The sequence below is a fragment of the Pleurodeles waltl genome, chromosome 6 (assembly GCF_031143425.1).
Source record: "Pleurodeles waltl isolate 20211129_DDA chromosome 6, aPleWal1.hap1.20221129, whole genome shotgun sequence".
NCBI lineage: Eukaryota > Metazoa > Chordata > Amphibia > Caudata > Salamandridae > Pleurodeles > Pleurodeles waltl.
In genome coordinates this window covers 1,594,028,130-1,594,050,147 of record NC_090445.1, presented here as the reverse complement: position 1 = coordinate 1,594,050,147, position 22,018 = coordinate 1,594,028,130, and the positions used below count along the sequence as shown (strand labels likewise).

The following is a 22,018-nucleotide window of genomic DNA, read 5'->3' as shown; positions in this document are numbered from 1 at the left end:
ATGACAAAAAGCTTGCTACTATAAATAGTGTTGAACTCATCATGTACTTCAAACAGTTCCCCAAAATACTGCAGCACACTTTTTAGTGCGGGCGTCAGCCACTGGCCGACGCCCACACTCCCTCCCTGGTACGGGTCACGACCAGTGGCCGACACCAGGAAGGGTATTAATAAATCCTCAGGTGCGTCGCACCCGAGGATTTTTTATTTTTTTTTCCTTTCCCCGGGAGACACAGAAGCTTCTGTGTCTCCCCCCCGCCCCCCACCCGCCCCTTTGTGACGTCAGCGGTGCCGCTTCCTGCTTCGATGGGGAAAACAGCCTTCCCCACGTTCGGGAAGGCCTCGTAAAAAAGGGGAAAGTCTCCCCTTTCTTACGAGGCCTTCCTGAAAGTGTTTCCTGGCCCCCAGTCGCAGCACAGCTGAGATCTTCCCTGTCTCCCCCCCGCCCCCCACCCGCCCCTTTGTGACGTCAGCGCGCCCCAGCCTTGCGCCCGCTTCCTGCTTCGATGGGGAAAACGGCCTTCCCCACGTTCGGGAAGGCCTAGTAGGAAAGGGGAGAGTCTCCCCTTTCTTACGAGGCCTTCTGAAACTGTTTCCTGGCTGTGCTGCGATCGGGGGCCAGGAAACACCACTAGACGCCAGGGATTTCACTTGGGGGGGTCGGCCCCCTCAGAAAACAGGCCGCCCCCCCCCCCCAGGGGCATATAGGTAAAAAAAAAAAGGTAGGTGCCCTGGGGGACATGGGGGGGTTGGCGCGATCGCGCCCCCCCCCCCCCAGGGGAAATTTTCTTTAAAAAAATAAATAAAATAAAATAAAAAGACAGGGGGTCGCCCGTGGGCAGGGTGACCCCCTGTGGGGGCAATATTTTCTTTAGATGTTGTAGGGTTTCCCAGGGGGCCATTTTGGCCCCCAAGGAACAATACAACAACTAAAAAAAAATAGAACTGTATATAGATCTATATATATATATATATAGATATATCTATGTAGATATATCTATGTACATGGATATATCTATAGATATATCTATGTAGATATATATAGATAGATCTATATATATCAATCAATCAAAGAGATTTATAAAGCGCGCTACTCACCCGTGAGGGTCTCAAGGCGCTGGGGCGGGGGGAGGGAAAGGGGCTGGGAGGTTCACTGTTCGAAAAGCCAGGTTTTGAGGCCCTTCCTGAAAAGAAGTAGGTTTTGGGTCTTGCGAAGGTGGGTTGGGAGGGCGTTCCAGGTTTTGGGTGCAAGGTAGGAGAAGGATCTGCCCCCGGTGGTGGTGTGTTTGATGCGGGGGACAGAGGTGAGAGAGAGGTCAGCTGATCTGAGGTTTCGTGTAGGGGTGTGGAAGGTGACTCTCGTTGAGGTAGGCAGGGCCTGTGTTGTGGAGTGATTTGTGTGCGAGGATGAGGATCTTGAAGGTGATCCTTTTGTCAATGGGGAGCCAGTGGAGGGATTTGAGGTGTGGAGAGATGTGTTCGTGTCCGGGGACGTCGAGGATGAGTCGTGCTGCTGAGTTCTGGATGCGTGTAGTTTGCCCTTGAGTTTTAGAGTGGTGCCGGCGTAGAGGGTGTTTCCGTAATCAAGTCTGCTGCTGATGAGTGCGTGAGTGACAGTTTTTCTGGTCTCTGTGGGGATCCATTTGAATGTTTTTTTCAGTATACGGAGTGTGTTGAAGCATGAGGAGGTGAGAGCGTTTATTTGTTGGGTCATCGAGAGGGAGGAGTCTAGGATGATGCCGAGGTTGCGTGCATGGTTGGTGGGGGTGGGTGCAGGGCCTAGCGTGGTGGGCCACCATGAGGGGTCCCAGGTGTTTTTGTGTGGGCCAAAGAGGATTATTTCGTTTTGCTTGAGTTGAGTTTCAGGTGGTTGGCTGTCATATATATATCACTTTTGTCAATATGTGTGTGGTTTCCCTGGGGGGAAAAGGATCAGACTTGTCTAGTGGCAGTTTTAGTGCAATAAAGAAGCGTAAAAGGTTTATATGCCTACTGCAAAGAGCAAATCTGTATTTTATGTAAATAGCTGAGTACATTAGTAAAGTCAGCCATTACCTGCGCTATAATACCAATGAAATGTATGTGCGGGGTGGAGGGCGGCTATGGAGAGATGAAGGGCACTTTTGCTGGGTGGTAATGAGGGAATCCTATGAGGAGAGAGTGGGAGCACCAATAATGATTGTTGGACTGGGCGCAGGAGGTGCTAAAGACTGTGACGAATGGTATGTGACAAGGTGTTTTTTGAGTGTCTTGAAAGAACGTGCTGATTGAGGGAAGAAGCGCAGGTAAGGTGGCCTCTACTGTTGCACGTATCTCACACACACCATCGATTTTGTGACTGTCTACGTAGGCTAGTGTTTTAGAGCAACAGTTTAGCCAATAGCAGAGATGGCATCTTGATGGATGACTGCTGCCTGCACTCGGGTTATAGAGGACCGCTCTGACAAAGGATCAGAGACTGAGACATCAGATACTGAGACAGCATCTGAGGGATAGGACAATGGCGCAGACTCTGGGAGTGATTTTTCAGTCGTAGGAGTCCCATTCGATAACTCTTCTTCCAGTACATTATGAGGGAGGTGATGAGGACAGTCCTGCTGTCCATTCGCAAGCTGTTTGTGCAACTGGGTAACAGTGGGTTAGCCCAACCCAGAGAGCAGCTGAATGCGGCGGCAAGCAGAGAGAGAGAGTGCTCTCTTGGGAGCTCCCCAATTTAGTTCAGCCCCAAATTCCACCACCCAAATCGTATTGTGGAGACATAAAAATTATCTATGGCAAAACAAACTGGTTTTGTAATGCAGGCACCTGTGTTTTTGGTCCTGGATTCGGCGGCCATATAGAGAAACACACTAAACCCAAACATTTCTGGAAACTAGACATTCGGGGGAGTCCACAGAGGTATGACTTGTATGGATTCCCCAAAGTTTTCTTACCCAGAATACCCTGCAAAGCTGAAATGTTGAATAAAAACTCTATTTTTCTCGCATTTCTGTCACACAAACTACAGGAATATGCTGGGATCCACAAAATTCCTACCACCCAGTGACTCCTCACCTGTCCTGATAAAAACACTACCCCACTTGAGTGCCTACACCTAGTGCCAGCGTCAGGAATGGATCACCCCAGGGTCAACAGCTGCCTCATGTAAGGACCAACATTGACCGTTGTGTGATCTATTCCTGTCGCGGGCACCAGGCCTACCCACACAAGTGAGGTATCATATTTATCGGGAGACTTGGGGGAAAGTCGGGTGGAAGGAAATTTGTGGCTCCTCTCAGATTCCAGAACTTTCTGTCACCGAAATGTGAGGAAAACGTGTTATTTTAGCCACATTTTGAGGTTTGCAAAGGATTCTGGGTAACAGAACCTGGTCAGAGCCCCACAAGTCACCTCATCTTGGATTTCCCTGGGTTTCTAGTTTTCAAAAATGCGCTGGTTTGCTAGGTTTCCCCAGGTGCCGGCTGAGCTAGAGGCCAAAATCCACAGGTAGGCACTGTTTTCTATGAAAAAATTTGATGTGTCCACGTTGTGTTTTGGGGCATTTCATGTCACGGGCGCTAGGCCTACCCACACAAGTGAGGTATCATTTTTATCAAGAGACCTGGGGGAACTCTGGGTGGAAGGAAATTTGTGGCTCCTCTCAGATTCCAGAACTTTCTGTCACCATAATGTGAGGAAAACTTGTTTTTTTAGCCACTTTTTTGAGGTTTGCAAAGGATTCTGGGTAACAGAACCTGGTCAGAGCCCCACAAGTCACCCCATCTTTGATTCCCCTAGGTCTCTAGTTTTAAAAAATGCACGGGTTTGGTAGGTTTCCATATGTGCCGGCTGAGCTAGAGGCCAAAATCTACAGGTAGGCACTTTGCAAAAAACAGCTCTGTATTCTGTCAAAAAATGTGATGTGTCCATGTTGTGTTTTGGGGCATTTCCTGTCGCGGGCGCTAGGCCTACCCACACAAGTGAGGTATCATTTTTATCGGGAGACTTGGGGGAACGCTGGGTGGAAGGAAATTTGTGGCTCCTCTTAGATTCCAGAACTTTCTGTCACCGAAATGTGAGGAAAACTAGTTTTTTTAGCCACTTTTTGAGGTTTGCAAAGGATTCTGGGTAACAGAACCTGGTCCGAGCCCCACAAGTCACCCCATCTTGGATTTCCCTAGGTCTCTAGGTTTTAAAAATGCGCCAGGTTTGGTAGGTTTCCCTATGTGCCCGGCTGAGCTAGAGGCCAAAATCTACAGGTAGGCACTTTGCAAAAAACAGCTCTGTATTCTGTCAAAAAATGTGATGTGTCCACGTTGTGTTTTGGGGCTTTTCCTGTCGCGGGCGCTAGGCCTACCCACACAAGTGAGGTATCATTTTCATCAGGAGACCTGGGGGAACTCTGGGTGGAAGGAAATTTGTGACTCCTCTCAGATTCCAGAACTTTCTGTCACCGAAATGTGAGGAAAACTTGTTTTTTTAGCCACTTTTTGAGGTTTGCAAAGGATTCTGGGTAACAGAACCTGGTCAGAGCCCCACAAGTCACCCCATCTTGGATTCCGTTAGGTCTCTAGTTTTCAAAAATGCATAGGGTTGGTAGGTTTCCCTATGTGCCGGCTGAGCTAGAGGCCAAAATCTACAGGTAGGCACTTTGGAAAAAACAGCTGTGTTTTCTGTCAAAAAATGGGATGTGTCCACGTTGTGTTTTGGGGCATTTCCTGTTGCGGGCACTAGGCCTACCCACACAAGTGAGGTATCATTTTTATCAGGAGACTCGGGGGAACACTTGGTGGAAGGAAATTTATGGCTCCTCTCAGATTCCAGAACTTTCTGTCACCGAAATGTGAGGAAAACTTGATTTCTTTAGCCACTTTTTGAGGTTTGCAAAGGATTCTGGGTAACAGAACCTGGTCAGAGCCCCACAAGTCACCCCATCTTGGATTCCCCTAGGTCTCTAGTTTTCAAAAATGCACAGGTTTGGTAGGTTTCCATATGTGCCGGCTGAGCTAGAGGCCAAAATCTACAGGTAGGCACTTTGCAAAAAACAGCTCTGTTTTCTGTCAAAAAAATGTGATGTGTCCACGTTGTGTTTTGGGGCATTTCCTGTCGTGGGCGCTAGGCCTACCCACACAAGTGAGGTATCATTTTTATCGGGAGACTTGGGGGAACGCTGCGTGGAAGGAAATTTGTGGCTCCTCTCAGATTCCAGAACTTTCTTTCACCGAAATGAGAGGAAAATGTGTTTTATTAGTCACGTTTTAAGGTTTGCAAAGGATTCTGGGTAACAGAACCTGGTCAGAGCCCCACAAGTCACCCCATCTTGGATTGCCCTAAGTCTCTAGTTTTCAAAAATGCATAGGGTTGGTAGGTTTCCCTAGGTGCCGGCTGAGCTAGAGGCCAAAATCCACAGCTAGGCACTTTGCAAAAAACAGCTCTGTTTTCTGTCAAAAAAATTTGATGTGTCCACGTTGTGTTTTGGGGCATTTCCTGTTGCGGGCGCTAGGCCTACCCACACAAGTGAGGTATCATTTTTATCGGGAGACTTGGGGGAACATAGAATAGCAAAACAAGTGTTATTGCCCCTTATCTTTCTCTACATTTTTTCCTTCCAAATATAAGAGAGTGTGTAAAAAAGACGTCTATTTGAGAAATACCCTGCAATTCACATGCCAGTATGGGCACCCCGGAATTAGGAGATGTGCAAATAACCACTACTCCTCAAAACCTTATCTTGAGCCCATTTTGGAAATGCAAAGGTTTTCTTGATACCTATTTTTCACTCTTCATATTTCAGCAAATGAATTGCTGTATACCCAGTATAGAATGGAAACCAACTGCAGGGTGCTGCTTATTTATTGGCTCTGGGTACCTAGGGTTCTTGATGAACCTACAAGCCCTTTATATCCCAGCAACCAGAAGAGTCCAGCAGACAAAACGGTATATTGCTTTTGGAAATCTGACATCGCAGGAAAAAGTTACAGAGTAAAACATAAAGAAAAATGGCTGTTGTTTTCAGCTCAATTTCAATATTTTTTTATTTCAGCTGTTATTTTCTGTAGGAAACCCTTGTAGGATCTACACAAATGACCTCTTGCTGAATTCAGAATTTTATCTAGTTTTCAGAAATGTTTAGCATTCCTGGATCCAGCATTGGTTTCACACCCATTCCTGTCACTAACTGGAAGGAGGCTGAAAGCACCAAAAATAGTAAAAATGGGGTATGTCCCAGTAAAATGCCAAATTTGTGTTGAAAAATGTGGTTTTCTGATTCAAGTCTGCCCGTTCCTGAAAGGTGGGAAGATAGTGATTTCAGCACCAGAAACCCTTTGTTGATGGCATTTTCAGGGAAAAAACCACAAGCCTTATTCGGCAGCCCTTTTTTCCAATTTTTTTGGAAAAAACGAAATTTTCACTGTATTTTGGCTATTTTCTTGGTCTCCTCCAGGGGAAAAAACAAACTCTGGGTACCATTAGAATCCCTAGAACGTTGGAAAAAAAGGACGCAAATGTGGCATGGTTAGCTTATGTGGACAAAAAGTTATGAAGGCCTAAGCGCGAACTACCCCAAATAGCCAAAAAAGAGCTCAGCACTGGGGGGGGGGAAAGGCCCAGCAGCTAAGGGGTTAAGGGCCACATGTACGAAGCATTTTGCACGTCGCAAACAGCGAATTGGCCCGATTGTGATGCGCAAAATTCCGTTCGGGATGTACAGACCCACTTTTGCGATTCAGAAAACTATTTACCGAATTGCAAAAAGGGGTTTTGACGCAATTAGTAAGAGGTATTCCCTTCCTAATTGCAAGTCGCAGTCCCACGTATGCTTGCTTTGTGACTGCGAATGCGGTCGCAAAACAATCTCAGTTAGCACTAGTTTCCCTGTGGGACCCCTTCCCCTCTGTGAATGGCAGCAAAAATATTTTTTTGAGAGCACGCAGTGGTCCTATGGTCCACTGCCTGTTCTGAAAAAATGAAAAGTAAACTTTTAATTTTTTGTTTTTGAAATGCATTTCATTTGCCTTTAAGGAAAACGAGCTGCATTAAAAAAAAAACTGCTTTATTTAAAAGTAGTCACAGACATGGTGGTCTGCTGTCTGCAGCAGGCCACCATCCATGTGAGGGTGGCCATTCTCAATGGGGTTGCAAATTGGGACCTCCCTCATGAATATTCATGAGGTAGGTCATTTGCGACCCCATTGGGAATCGCAAGCAATGTCATGGACACTTGTACATCAGGTTTTGTGACTCGCAAATTGCGAGTCGCAAAACCTGAAGTTCGTACATGTCGCCCTAAATCCCCACACGGGTATTTCTAGGTGAACACTCCCTTTTTCTCTCCTGTGCAATATTTACCAGGCAAGTAGACATGGTGATCAGCCTAATGTTCAGAATGCAGCCCATTCCAGAGTTTTATCCATGGAATGGTACGTTTATCCTCTTGGATTTGGACAGTCCTACCTATCTTATGAATCTGTGTTATGTTAGTGTCTTTCTTGCTTTGGGATTTTTTTGTTGTAAATATTTGTACTTTTCTTCTGCACTGAAGGCTGATGGCTGAAGAAGTGTTTTAAATGAAACTTGTACGTAGAGCTTTTTAGCAAGTATAATTTTCCAGAAGCATTACAAGTGCATACACCCTTTCAAGTTTCTGTATACTTGGTTCACCAAGTCTTCTAAATGATACGATTTAAAGTACTTCCGAACCTGCCCAGGTGTTGTCTGCGATACATGAAACATCTATGTCAATTGGAAATAGTGAGTTGGCCCAGAAAAACCACATGCAGCGAGTATATGCACACACAAGCATAAGCTCTAGGAAGAATGTGGCCACTATACTTTGCTATTAATAAGCATGGGTACACTTAACCTCAGGTGCTCATGAGCAGATGCACAATTATTTTGTGGGATTTTTGAGATGGACATAAATATTTACTTAAATTAATGAGCACATGCACACATATCTACATGTACTGATGGACCAATGACACGCTAATCCACTAAAGGTGGTGAGTAAGTGCTAATTTTCCCAATGTGATTAGTCAGCAAGTACACTAATACTTTTCAGGAGGACTGAGTAAGTGCATCAGGACCTGTGACCTAGGATATCTAGTATACTATTAACCACGGGGCACAATTGGCAAGTGCATACTTCTCCACTGTGACTATTGAGTACATGGAGATGTATTCACAGTATCATATTAGTTATCTCTAGTGAACCGGTGAGCACTCACGCGCTAAAACTAGCGACAAGGGGTCTGAGTATGAGTTTGGTGGTCACAAGACTGCCAGACTCGTGGTGGAGGTCAGGCTGCCGTGGCTGTGGTGGTCTGACTGCCACATTATAAGTTTAGCACGTGGACCAGGCAACAGATCGCTGTCTCCACCAGAACCCAAGATCCTGATGGGCTAACAACAGTCCAGGTTGCAATCAGCAAGGGTGGCTCAGAACTCAGTGCTGCCATGCTGATTACAACCTTTTTTTCTGCCAGCCTTTCAATGGCTGTTTCCCCACCATGAAAAGGCTGGCAGAGAACAGGTGCTGGGGGCCACAGGAGGGGCCCTTGCACTGCCCATGGAATGGGCAGTACAAAGCACCTCTGCCTAGCCCCCTGGGAATGAGTGGGCATTCCCAGGGTGCTGGTTGGCCCCCTCTGTCCTACGAGATAGCAATCAGCTCCTTTAAGGGAGCCGAGTGCTATCTCGTAGCACTGTTCCCACTGGTCTGGCCGTGGGAATGCTCCATTTAAAGGATTCTGCCGGTCAGCCAGGTCACACCGTCAGAAATCTTGTAATAGGACGGGGGTGACGCCACCGCCATGGTGGTGGTGTCCTCCCCGTGAGTTTGGCAGTCCCATGTTGGGACATCCAAACTCATAATCAGGCCCAAGGTACCTACTTATTTATTCTTTAATTTGCAGAACAATATTTTGTTGAATAATATGCATGCTTATTTATGTCATTTTCCAGACCTTCAGGATGCATGAAGATGGACATGGTCTACCATACAGTCAAACCTGGCCGTTACACTCAAAGTGGTAAATATCACTTGTAGGATGTCTATTCTGAACTATGGGTGTGAGAAATGTGTGTAATTTCCTTTTGCACAAATAGGCAACATTTTAGAAAAATTGTATAAAACATTACACATAATCATGCATAATGCAAATCTGTCATTTAGAGCTAAATTTTAGCAAAAAAAAGGCATCTATGCTTAAATTTTTGAAATGAGGATGCATTTCGGACTAAACAATTGTGCAGAAAATACAACTGCAATGAACAACAGCCACTCGCATTCTGGTTGCTTGAGTTGTTCCTGCACCATACTTTTGCCATGAACAGCAGCACAAATTTGCAATGTGGTGAAATTGTATACTTTTGGGAATTTTGTGTAAAACATAATGTAATTTGTTTTTAAAATGCAAATCGCGCAGTGTAATTTAAATTTCGTCCACACCAACTGCATACACTTTTGCATCCATCTGAATGGCCTGTTATTGGGGGTGGGGGATCAAACAGCATGGTCACAAATTACTATGGAAAGTTAAACATAACTGTGGCAGCCTGTGCTTCCCGATTCCCTGCATGAGTGAGCTAGTGCATGGAGTGATGTCAGTGTGTGGAATTTTCCACCAACCCCAGTTCCACCACAGGCTCTTAGTTAAAGCTTTGTAGACCTGTAAGCTTCTGCGGTGCCTCTGACTGTAACCTCATACAGGCTTGTCAGAAGCTTTTGAGCAGCCTGGATCATAAACATGCAGGCCCTGGCATACTGGTAGCATAACCACGTTATTGTAAAAATAAAAAAAGTTGTCTTGGGACACATTTTGAGTCAACTTCAGCTTCTGGCACAATCTAATGGCAGCTGACATTGCCTGCTTTATCAAGAATCTATCAAATTAACAGACTAGCTTTTTGTAATACAAAATATGTTTAACAGGGACTGTGCAGAGCCCTGAAAAGAGCAGGTGGAGGCAAAAATAGCACCAGCTTCTCCCCCCGTGCCGGCACTGACCTAAACATGAAGTAAGGTGAGGAAATCCATAACTGCCTCTGCGTAATTCGTAAAGTGGATTACAACAATACCACTATCTTTCTACAATCCTGTTATTGGATACATCATATCAACCCCCCTCCTTCTCTACCGCCACCCCCACCTGCATAGGGTCCTTTTTTAAGACGATAGCCCAAGTTTAGGGCCAGCTTGCTCCATTCCATAAATAAGGCGCCCGACTGGCATTGTGAAATGACACAGCCAGCACAAAACTTTTTGCCACAAAACTGCGTTAGTACAGTTTTGTGGCAAAAAGTATAAATTTGGCCCATGGTTGTGCCAGTGACCCCTCGTGTCCAGTCCTTCAGATACTGCATTTGGTGCAATGACCAGCAGTAAGTGGTTCATAACAGGAAGGGCTTTTATTTGTGTCATAACTTTATAAAGCCTTTTTTGTGCAGAGAGGTACAGGAAGGCAAGCTCAGGCATAGGATAACAGACATGTTTTTTCACCCCTATAGCCTTTGTACACGACGACCACAGAGAATTGTAGTATGAAAAGGGCTGCAGCTTCCATTTTAAAAAGTGAAATACAACTACTGATGATTCGAGTTACATTATTCTAATTCACTTTATTCTTAAAAGAATGGCTTAATGCTGGGCATCCCAAGATTACATGTTTTATGAATTGATCATAAACAAGCATTTCAGATTGTTCGTTCGATTCCATAAGTAACATTTGTCCACATGCACTAAGAACAGTTCATCTCAGGACCACCTTGGGTCTGTTTTCAGCTGAGGGCTGGTATATACTTTCCAACCCATTACTTCCACATATAAACTTTCTCCAGGTCAGCACCTAAAGCAGTTGCCAACCAGTAATTCAGAGGCCCGCTTAAGCCTTGCCTCTTCCATCCAGCACTGCCTCACTCATGATCAGCTGAAATTAGTCAGATCCAGCGGCTAATTAATACCTTTCCAGCATAAACTTTATCAGTGTCCTTCCAACAGAAATTTTTGTATAAAACAAGAAATTGTAAGATGTGCTTTTGGTTGTGATTGGTAATATATTTTCTACTTTTTCATTAAAATATACGGAGATTAATACAATTATGAAATAAGTTGAGTATATAATTGCTTGATGCCATTTTTGAACCTCAACACTATCCATGATTAACATAATGTTAGACTTCAAAAAATTCGCTGTCAACTCTCTAAATTATTTTTAGTTTCTGGTAGATAAATGATACTATTTTCTGCATGTTTTGCAAATCTGCAATTTTAATTCTGACATGCAAACCATTATTTTTTAACCTATTTTGCAGATTTTTGTTTACCTTACAATTACTTTTTGTTTAATTTCATGAAATAAGTAACCATTTTCTTCGCACTTCTTACAGTTTGCCTTATTATTTTTAGTTCCCGAGAAGAGTGACATCAGATTTGTTGAGGGGGACTCTGACGTTAGTCTCCTGGAGTACAGCCAAAGTGTCTCAGAAAGCGGTGATGCCTGCAAGATGGTGAGACTGTTTGGTACGTATGTTTGGAATCTTCTTAGGACAACACCCATGAACATTCACAGACCAATCAGACGGCTCTAAAGGCACACATAATGTAGACCAGACAAGATATAAAAAGAAATGTCAAAGTTCATGTAGCCTATAGGCATGTTCATGGTGCTGGACATGATTTGCCTTCATTTCTTCTGTTGTGAAATTCAGGGAGGAGATTTATTAAAATGTGGCACTGCATTGCATTGAAACGAGAGAGCAGAAGAACTCCATGTTCAGTCTCCTAGCAGTGGCAAACTTTTTGCAGCCTTGTGCCAATGCACACACTCATGCACCACAGTGTATGGGCGTGTGTCTGATGTCAACCCCAGACTTTGTACTAGAAAGATATCCTTTCAGTACCAAACACTATGCTTAGTCATAGTTTAACACTTTTTCTATTTTGAGTTTGTGCTCTATGGTGCATCACACATGCACAGTTGGAAAGCGTTTGAGGAAAGTACATTTTTCTGAAACTTTCTGCCTGCTTCGTGGAGGCATTCATTTTTGCTGTAAAGTCCGGTTTTGGTGGATAGGGCTTTAAGTCAAAATTCACGGGTGGTTGCATTTCGCATTATTATCCTTCACATAGTTCATGGAGATTCCCCCTTTACTTTCATCAATGCCACAGCGTAGTACTTTGAGCTGGTACTTTCAGGGATTGCAAGTGCATACATTGTTGTAGTTTTTAATTGCAGGTAACTTTCCATTTACAAGGGAAAGGTGTGCCAAGTTACATTTGAATACAAAATGGTGAAAATCTGGTATTGGCAATCTTAACAGCATCATAAACATAGTGATTTTCAAGGGTAAGTCAAATCATACAGAACTTTATGATCTTTAAGTATTTTTACGGTTTTGCTAGTAATATGAAGAGGTCATAAGAATATTTTTTTTACATCTTGCTCTTTGGTGTTTCTCCTCTCTTGATCAAATATGCACACCTTGTAGGGATCCTATCTCACCATACCAGCATCCATACCTTTATCTGTTGTTTTGACCAAGATCTTACTCTTTCAAAGAGATTCTTACTTTTGCCAGCTATATTTTTAGGAACCACTCGCTAATCTGGTTGTCACGCTTTCCCACAATCACATTGTTACTTCTGTTCTATTCCCACCTCTTTGTTGGCTGATCCAGTATTCAGCCTTTGTTCTCACTTAGGTCAAAGCATTTTTCCGATATTAATTTCAACAGCATTAAATACACCCATTCCTTCTCAGCGCTATCTTACATCCTACCCCATATGCCTTCACTGCTGTGAACACATAGTTACTACCACACTATAATTCATCACCCTCTTATTATAAACATTTCAAATAAATACTTTTTATAAAAATACAGCATTTCTTCATTTTGCTACAACCCAGCTGAAGAAAGAAGCAATCCTAATGATGTCTTTTGACTTCTAAAAAAAATCAAAGTAACCATTTTTTTGGTACAAGGCTTTAAACAAGGGCACAGGAGCTACCAGAAGTTTGCCAGCTGTAGCTTTCGGACATGGAGCTCAACCTCATAAATAATGCAAGGGATCTGGTACTTAGTGGTGCAACATTCTCCAAGGCACAGGAGTTAGCACTGCTGAGTTGTAGATCCTTGAAATGGCAAAAAGCCCAATCAATAACAAAGCTCCACGTCCAGTAATACACACAGACATGGCACTGTCAGTCACACAGCCAGAGAAAAAATGATATTGTAACACTTACTATACTTGTTAGTCACTGAGAAAAGTAGCTTTCATTGCAGAAGAGGTAAAACCCCCACCTTAAACAATTTCCTCTTTAACAAGATTAAGGCTTTTCTAAGGTAATTCTAGGCTGTATATTTAATTTGCTTGTAAACGTTCAAGCTCTCCAAATATATGCAAACAATCAACTGTTCTCTGCATATGAGTTATGCCTCAGTTGTTTGTTGCTATTTGTTGTTGTATGCTGTCATCTCACAGCTGCTTCTTAACACTTTTAAATGTTATAACATACAACAATGAAGGGTGGAAGTCAGAGGGCATGCGTTGTAGGTTACATTTCCTCTCAGTTCCATTGCATATCCCTTAGTCTTGAATTTCCATCATACCTAATTCTTCAGTCCCTTCATTCAACCCTTACTTCTCTGGCAGAGAACTATTATCTGTCTTTCCCCTCTAAATTCTAGGCCCTACGCACAGACTTTCACTTTACAATTTTCAAATTTAATCAATTGTTAAAGCTTAGATCAAACTCTACAATCTCCATAATTTCAAACTTGTCAAGCATTCATGAAATCTAACGAAATCCAAAGGGAGCATGCACATAAACTAGATTTCCTTGGAACACCCACACCAATGTATATGCAGGTGAATTTTCCATTTGGTAGAAATTCTACTTCGAATATGCATATCAGAAAGTGTATTTTAAGTGTTTTAAATGTCCTTGCTTGACTTAAGAATGCATATACTCCTGCATTTTGCAGTAGTTTTGTTTTCTTTAGCAGGGTGAGACACTACCCACAATGTCTCTTTATTACAGTTATTCACCCACCCCTCCTGAAGGCTGCCTTGTTACCATCTACATCAACATATAAAAACATACATGTTTATAGACAAAATACTATTAACAAAAAAGTCCAGAAAAATAATGTGGTAAATCACCACAGTACTCCAATCTGCTTGTGTTATTTATGCTCAAAGTGGCTGTAAAGCAGTTTCGTAAGGCACAGTCCACATGGTAATGAGGTAGTTTGAACCACAGTTGGAAAAATATTCTTCCTTCAAAATCATGTGTTGCAGTTCAATCCCTTTTAATGTGTACTATTCATTTATTCTAACCAAAACTCCTCAAAATGTAAGTCGACGTGTTTCGGCCATTCAAATTAATGGCCTCATCAGGACACGGTAAGATAAAGATACAGTAGTATCTGTCTGCGGACTAACCCTGGGGGTTCTTTTGTAAATAGTGTGTATATATATATATATATATATATATATATATATACAGCTTCAAGATACTGTCCCATTTAATCAGGCACCTTAATTTCCGCTGCAAAAGGGCTCTCAAACCTCTGTATTATCCCACTATCAAAGCAAACTTCTTCTATGCAGCAAAGCAGGCTGGGGGACACAGTCCCACCCCAGCCGTGGTGATCTGGCCCCAGGAAAAGATGCAGACAGGTCTCCTTTGGAGAGCCCTTTTGTTCCAACTACCTCAGCACTATGTGGGCTGTGCTTTACGAAACTGCTTTACAGCCACTTTGTGTATAAATAATGCAGAAAGATTGGAGTGCGGGTGTGATTCCACTATATAGTTTTTTCTGGACTTTTCTTATCAATAGTATTTTGTCAATATACATATATATTTTTATATGTTGATGTATACTTTGTATTATATCCCTTATACGTTGATGTATAATTTGCATTGTACTTTGTATGTGTAATTGTTTATAGATTGAAGGGTAGGACTGTGTGAGATAACAATAAACTGTGTAAAGAATTCTAGATAAAAAAAATGATCAGTTTCCAGTGATCAATTTAGGATCTCACTGATGTAATAAATTACATATATCTTTCCATATTGTATGCCATTTCATATGAAATGCAGTTTATAGCCCAGGCTCAGTGGGGTTACAGGGACTTTCCCTGGTAAGGTGAGGTTGTTACCATCTAAGACAAGTAAACTGGTGATAAAATATGTGATAACTGGACCTTTTGGGACTGAATCCCATTCTCACTGTTTGTTTTGTCTTCATGATTTGTGCGTGCAGCCAGGAAGCCAGAGATCCCTGCTGAAGCCGTACCACACTTCAAGATGCTGATAGCGGCAGTCGGGCTCGCAATAGGGGATGCCACACACCTGCCAAGAGACAGTAAGCACAATGCATGCCGGTCGTTTCATTACGGCCATTGCATGATTCAAAGGAAAATGCCATACAATCAAGAAAGATGGCTCTTTGAAGGCCAACACAACCCCTCATTCTTTTGAGGATGGTGAATTGGGCACTCTATTCATTATTATGCCTCGACATAGCAACTATAGGAAAAATGTTATTAAAATACAGGTTTAAAGCACTGAAGCCAATTACTATATACAACAATCAGACACTTGCGGTTAGGGAAACATAACAAGAAGATAAATGGATAAAGTGCAATCACTTATCATATAAATGATGCGGCTCACTGCACTACAAATGCATTTTATCTTACATATTCTTTTAAATCACTAGACGCCAGGTGAGCAGCTTTAAGTAAATAGTCCGACAAAGACAACAAAATGCCTCTTCAAAAATTCAATTTTTTTTTTTTCTGATCTTTATTTTCTGCTGTGTTTATTTTCTGCTGCGTAGGGAGATTTCAGATCACAAGTATATTCAATCCAACAGTTAGAGAAGCTTCCATTTGCCACAAATCAGTTTTACTCCATACATGGATCTAAGATATCTGTCAACAGTATAACAAAATGAGAACTCCACATCAGAGATCACCCCACATTCTGCAATGGAAAACATAGAGTGTGACGGTCCGGTAACAGAGAATACGTAGATGGGATGGCCAACGGAAGGGACAGAGCAAGAAAGAGAATGTCAGTTCTGTCAGACTTAAGGCACAGTTAACTGACCTGCAAGCACTCTTATCAGTGGTGTAGTTTCAGTGGGGGAGGTTTATGGGGTGTTAGACCCCCCCAGTAAACATATTTTCTGATTAATAGTTGGGTATAGTTACTTTCAGTTGGGTATAGTAAGGCCTATAGGATTTCACCTGGGACTAAAACACACATACACTCTCCTCTTCTCAGTTTGGAAAGTCCTCGAAAATGTTGATTATTTTACAAAATATTATGTTTTCTCATTTAGTACTCCTACCAGTCCACATTCCCCTCCCTTTCAACTGCCACTTAAGCCTCTCTCATGCTCTCTGCTTCTCACATGATGAATTTTAACAGCATGAATGTCAGGTAAACGTGAAGCTCACACCTCTCCAATCTTACTGATGAAGGTACGCCCCTCACTGTCAGTCTTACGGCACAACTAGATGCCCACCATGCAGCATTAAGGAACAGCTAGATGACTTCCAAGCAAACTGAATGAACAGCAAGATATGATTCTGGTACGCTTAAGAGACAGCTAGCTGTCTTCTAAGCAGAGTTAAAACACAGCTAGCTGTGTACCAGGCAGCATCAGCTTTAAAGCTCAAGTAGCTGGCCTCCAGGCATCTCTAATACACAGCTGATTGTCTTCCAGACAGCCTAAGGTACAGCCAACTTACCGCCAGTCCACCTTAAGACACAGCTAGCTGTCCTTCATACAATCTTTAGGCATAGCTACCTATTCTCCAGGTAGAATAAAGCGCAGGTACCTCTCTTTCAGGCAGCACTGGACAGTTCTATCACCAATGTCTCAGCCAAGATCAAGATCTCCATATACATGACTCTACAGACCACTTCCTTACAGCAACTAGGCGGCCAATCGTTATTTACATATATGTAGTATATTGGTGTGAGAACCTACCTCTGTGAAACCCATGACCCAGGTTTTTTTTTTGCATTAAATGGCTACTGAGTTTAATCATGCAAGGTCTCCAAGTAAAAAGATGACTTACGTAGCCCAGGAGTGTTTCATTGATACCAATCAGGCTTTATTGATTCAGATTCAGGAAATAGTTTATTTAGATTGAAGGTCTCTAAAAGATACTATATAAACACTTTATAACCAATACATAGATAAAACACAGAACTTAACATTCCAAACTGTTCAAAATCATTACATACATAGAACATTTGCTCAAGAAAGGAATATATTACAATAAAATATTTATGCTTTTGTATCCCGTTTAAAACTTGAAACACTGCACATACCCTATCTGAAGAAAACATATTTTATTAAATTGTTTTAGGTGCCTCCTGTGCTCTACTTCCTTTTTTAATTAAAACTGATCTTAGATAATGAAATATGAGAGCCCTTAAAAATAAACAATCAAACAGAATATGTTCTGAAACATCTTTTTTGTTTCTAGTATTGCATAAAAAATATAACCTCTCTATCCAAAATGTGAGAATTTATGTCCTCAACTCTTAGAAAAATGGCGATTGAAGGTATATACTGCATCCATTTCCCATAAAACACTAGAATTGATGACTGCTTTGAATCAAGATTCACTATAAATATTTACTATGAACACACATTAAGAACAGAGAGTGAACAGCTGTTCTTTGCAGTGCACTTGTTTAAATGCATCCTGGAGCCAAAAATTGATGCAAGGATGTATTTCACATTAACATATAGCGCAAAATGGGGGGGCGGAGCTAGCCGGCCGGCAAGATGGCCGTCACAGCGTGAGGCTCTGGTGGACTTGGGGCTAACATTCTTAATTTCTCCTGATTCGGAGGTGCTGGAGGTGCTGGAGGTGCTCCCCCCAGACGGAGGCCTTTGCGAATGGACCGGGTCTCTCCCGGTTCGTGCATTTGCTGGCTCGCTGCCTTGGGAGCCGGTGGGGTGCTGAGGGCCCTGCCGGCGTCTGGCCAGGCCAGAGGCGGAGCGGCGTGCTCGGAGCTGCCGGGCTGCCACAAAACTGTGGGGACCGGGGAGGGGTTCTCCCTGCGGCCCCGTCGGCAGGAGGTGAGGGGCGGCGCTGGCTGGAGGGGCCCTCCGCAGTCTTATCGGACCATGGCTCCCCGTGAGGTTGTGAGCCCGGGCTGGGCCTGGCCCGGGACCACACGGCTTCTTTGCGGCGCGCGGCTGCCTGGAGGCGTGCGCCGTGGCTACAGGGCCTTCCCGCCTTAGAGATGGCTGCGGGGGCCGGGGGTGAGTTCCCCTGCGGCCTGTCGAGTAAGGAGGAGAGGCCATCGGCGGTCTTGCTGGGCCGCAGCCCCCCTCCCCTGTGAGGTAGTGGGCCTGGATGGGGCCTAGCTTGGTGCTGCGTGGCTGCCTGGCGTCGCGTGTCGCAGCTGTGAGGCCTTTTCCGCCTTGGAGGTGGGACCGGCGCAGGAGAGGCCCGATTTGGAGGAGGTCCGTGGGGGCCCTCAGGGCGGGGAACCTTTGCGGTGCGGGCCCCCTCGAGATGCAGGCTGGAGAGGGCCCACCTTCTGTGGCCTAGTGGCAAGCGGCCTTGCTTTGGACCTCGGCAGTGGGCCCCTGCTGAGGGGGCCTGCACTTCATTGTCGCCGGCCAGATCGGGCCAGAGGGGAGCTTTGCGGGGGCCTTTCTTTTGTTTGGGCCCGCATGTGGAGGTGGTGTGTCTACTGATGTTGTCTACTGCTGCCTATTGTAGGTGCCGGAGAGCTTCTGTTTCCCTTCTCCTTGGTACTTGTGGAGAGCTGAGGAGGAACTTGGGTTACACCACGTGCACTTGAGAAGATGACTGTTGGTGCTGCGATTGCTGGACAATTACCTCTGGAGGAGTGCGGCTGTCGGCGGGTGTGATCTGATCAGTGCCTGGAGAATTCCCTGTGAGTTGTCAGCTGCCCTTTGCTTGCTGCGGGCCCGCCTGCCTTTGGGTACCTGGTGGAAGGTCTGGGGCCGGGCTTTCCGTGGAAGCCGCAATGGGTAAGGCGGAGCAGCGAGGGCAGTAGGCGGAAGGGAGGTGCTGGCGCGCTGCATTCTGGTGAGGTGCAGATGGAGGATGGGCCTTCTGAGGCTTCTGTCAAATCCATGTTCATGGATCTTAAGAGTAGCTTAACCGGAATAGACGCAAAGTTGGACCATTTGGCAGAGCAGATAGACTGCATTAGGGCTTGGGTGGATGAACATGATGCTCGGTTTGAGCAGCTGGAGTCGCGCACTTCAGAGATGGAGGATCAGCGGCACGGTGAGAGAAAGCGCGTGTTGCAGATGGAGCGAGTGCTGAAGGTCATCAGAGCCAAGAACGAGGACTTGGAGGCGAGATCCCGGCGCAATAACATTCGGTTGCTTGGCCTCCCTGAGACCACGGACATGGGCAGGATGGAGGATTTTGTGGAAAATGCTTGCTGATTTGTTTCCTGGTGAGCTTTCTCGTATGCTAGTGGTGGAGAGGGCTCATAGGTCCCTAGGCCCCTGGCCCCCTCTTGGGACCCCGCCGCGACCTGTAATCTTTCGTCTTTTGAATTATCGTGACCGCGATGCTGTGCTGCGTCTGGCTCGGGACCGCCGCCCAGTGGTGTATAGAAACACTGAGCTGCAATTTTTTCTGGACTACACTCCAAGTGTGCAGGCGGCGCATAAGGCGTTCTTGCCGGTTAAGCTCTCTCTGAGTCTGACTGCAGCTTGTTTTTCGCTTATCTACCCGGCTAAGCTTCTGATACAACATGGTGGAACATTGCATTTCTTTACGGATCTGAAACTGGCGGCCAAGTTTGTCAAGACGCTTCCTCGGTGTTCTGCAGCTGAACAGTCTGGAGCTTTGGGCTCGGAGCTGGCAGTCCTCAGTGACACTGATTGACTGTTCTGCAGTTGTGATGACGGCTGGCCCTGAATCATGGCGGGTGCCATATCAGTGGTGCCTCTGACTTCCTTTTCAGCGCTTCTGAATCAGTTTATCTGCTTTTTTTCATTAGCCCTTTGTACCTTCCAGCCTGTCTGTTCTTCGGATGGGCTGGATGGCTATCCTTACGACCCCCGGATGAGTCCTTTTCTTCTGATGTGGGGTTCAGATCTTCTCTGTTTGGGGAAGGGGGGGTTGTTCTGCTTTGACCTGTTTGGGGGATCCGCGTGGGTGAGGGTGGGACTGGGTCCTGATTTATTGTATTCATGATGTTAGACTTGTATTACTGTTCTGTTGTGCTGGACGGAGCTGGCTGGGGGTGGTGTTCGGATCTGTAGCGGGACGCCTGGAAATGGTTCTGGGAGGATGCTGGGGCAATGACGACGGTTAGTTGCCTTACATGGAATGTGCGTGGTTTGAATGATCAGTGGAAAGGTGCGTCATGTCTCTGCTTACATCCAAAGGCATCGTATAGATGTGTGTCTACTTCAGGAGACTCATCTGGTGGCGCTACGCTAGAGGGGTGGCGGTTTTGCTTCGCAGGGGGCTGCAATGGCGCATGCATCGTGTGATAGTGGATCCAAATGGGCGGTATGTGCTGCTGGGTGGGACATTGCTGGACAGGCCCTGCCTGTTGGTGTTAGTGTACGGGCCAAATGTGGATGACCCTGGCTTCTTCTACGAGGTGTGGCATTTGGTGGAATCGTTGGGCAGTGGCGCTGTGATCGGGGGGGAGATTTTAATGTGGTTCTGGATCCGGAGGGGGACCGGGAGAGTTCGACTAGGCCTAGGTATTCTGCTGCTGCTGCTGCTGCTGCTGCTGCTTTGAAGAATGTGATTAGTGATGGTGCTTTGGTTGATGTATGGAGAGCTAAGCATGGAGATCTGAGGGAGGGCACTTGCGTTAACTATGTCCATAATAGCTGATCTTGTCTGGATCGCTGGCTGGGGACCAGGGACGTGGAGATGTGGACGCATTCGGTGGAGCATCTGGCCCGGACCCTTTCGGACCATTCTCAGGTGAAGCTGCAGCTGTCGATACCTGGGGCTCCGGGGGCCGTGTTTGCTTGGCGCTTGCCACAGGGAGCTCTTTGAGATGAGGTGCTTCGTGAGGAGGTGCGGGAGCCATTTTGCATTTCTTTGCTGAGAATCATGGGTCGGTGAACTCAGCCAGAACGCTTTGGGAGGCCTTTAAAGTGTTTATTCGGTGTGCTTCATGCCTTGTGTCGGTAATTAGCTGAGCTGGAGTCTCAGAGAGCGGAGTTGGAGGTGAAATTGGCGACGGACTGGGCTGGTGGGACGTTGGCGGCTTTGCGGGATGCAGTTTCCCCATTTGAAGAGGCATCTGACGGGGTGTGTTTTTGGGGGAAATATGCCAGGGCCCGGCGCAATGGGGAGGGCGACAGGGCGGGTCGTAACTTGGCGAATATGCTGTGCAAGCCTTGGGTGAGCGGCTATGTCACTGAGATAGACGGGCGGGGAGGACAGCGGGTAACAGGAACGGCGGGGATTTTGCAGGTCTTTGCACAATATTATGAGGATTTGTACTCGGCCCCTGCTGAGTTGAACCTTGGTGTGGCGCAGGCTTACTTCGCTGACATCAGTCTGCTCTGGTTTGATGAGAAGCATAGAGCCTATTTTGATGAGCCCTTCTCGATGGAGGAGGTCAAGGCAGTAATTAGTGGATTGCCTGGTGACAAGGCTCCAGGTCTTGATGGCTTGACCCCTGCCTTCTATAAGGAGTACTCCGATATTCTGGCTCCCTACCTGTTGGAGTTCTATGCTGAGGCGTTGGAGGCGGGGTCTCTCCCCGCCTCCCTGTGGGAGGCGCTTATCGTTACAATACTTAAGCCGGGCAAGGATCCTTGCAGCTGCGATTCGTACCGCCCGTTCTCCATGATTAATGTTGTCAATAAAATCTTGGCTAAGTTGATTGCGCTTCGGTTGCAACCATTGATGCCGCGGCTGGTGCTCCCGGATCAGTCTGGTTTTGTGCCGGGGCGTTCGACTGCGCACAATTTGTGCACGTTTTTTGCGGTGTTGGGTAGCCTCACGGTGGAAGATGAGGCTGCTGCAG

At 45.4% G+C, this 22,018-nt stretch overlaps 1 protein-coding gene across 1 annotated transcript in view; it reads left to right on the top strand.

The window, feature by feature from the left end:
• LOC138302181 (olfactory protein-like) overlaps positions 1–22,018 on the top strand; it is a 39,008-nt gene that overhangs the window by 6,512 nt on the left and 10,478 nt on the right. Inside the window, exons 3-5 of the mRNA XM_069242529.1 lie at positions 8,943–9,010; positions 11,386–11,499; positions 15,252–15,353. Coding sequence (XP_069098630.1) covers positions 8,943–9,010; positions 11,386–11,499; positions 15,252–15,353 — 284 coding nt within the window. The remainder of the gene's footprint in view (positions 1–8,942; positions 9,011–11,385; positions 11,500–15,251; positions 15,354–22,018) is intronic.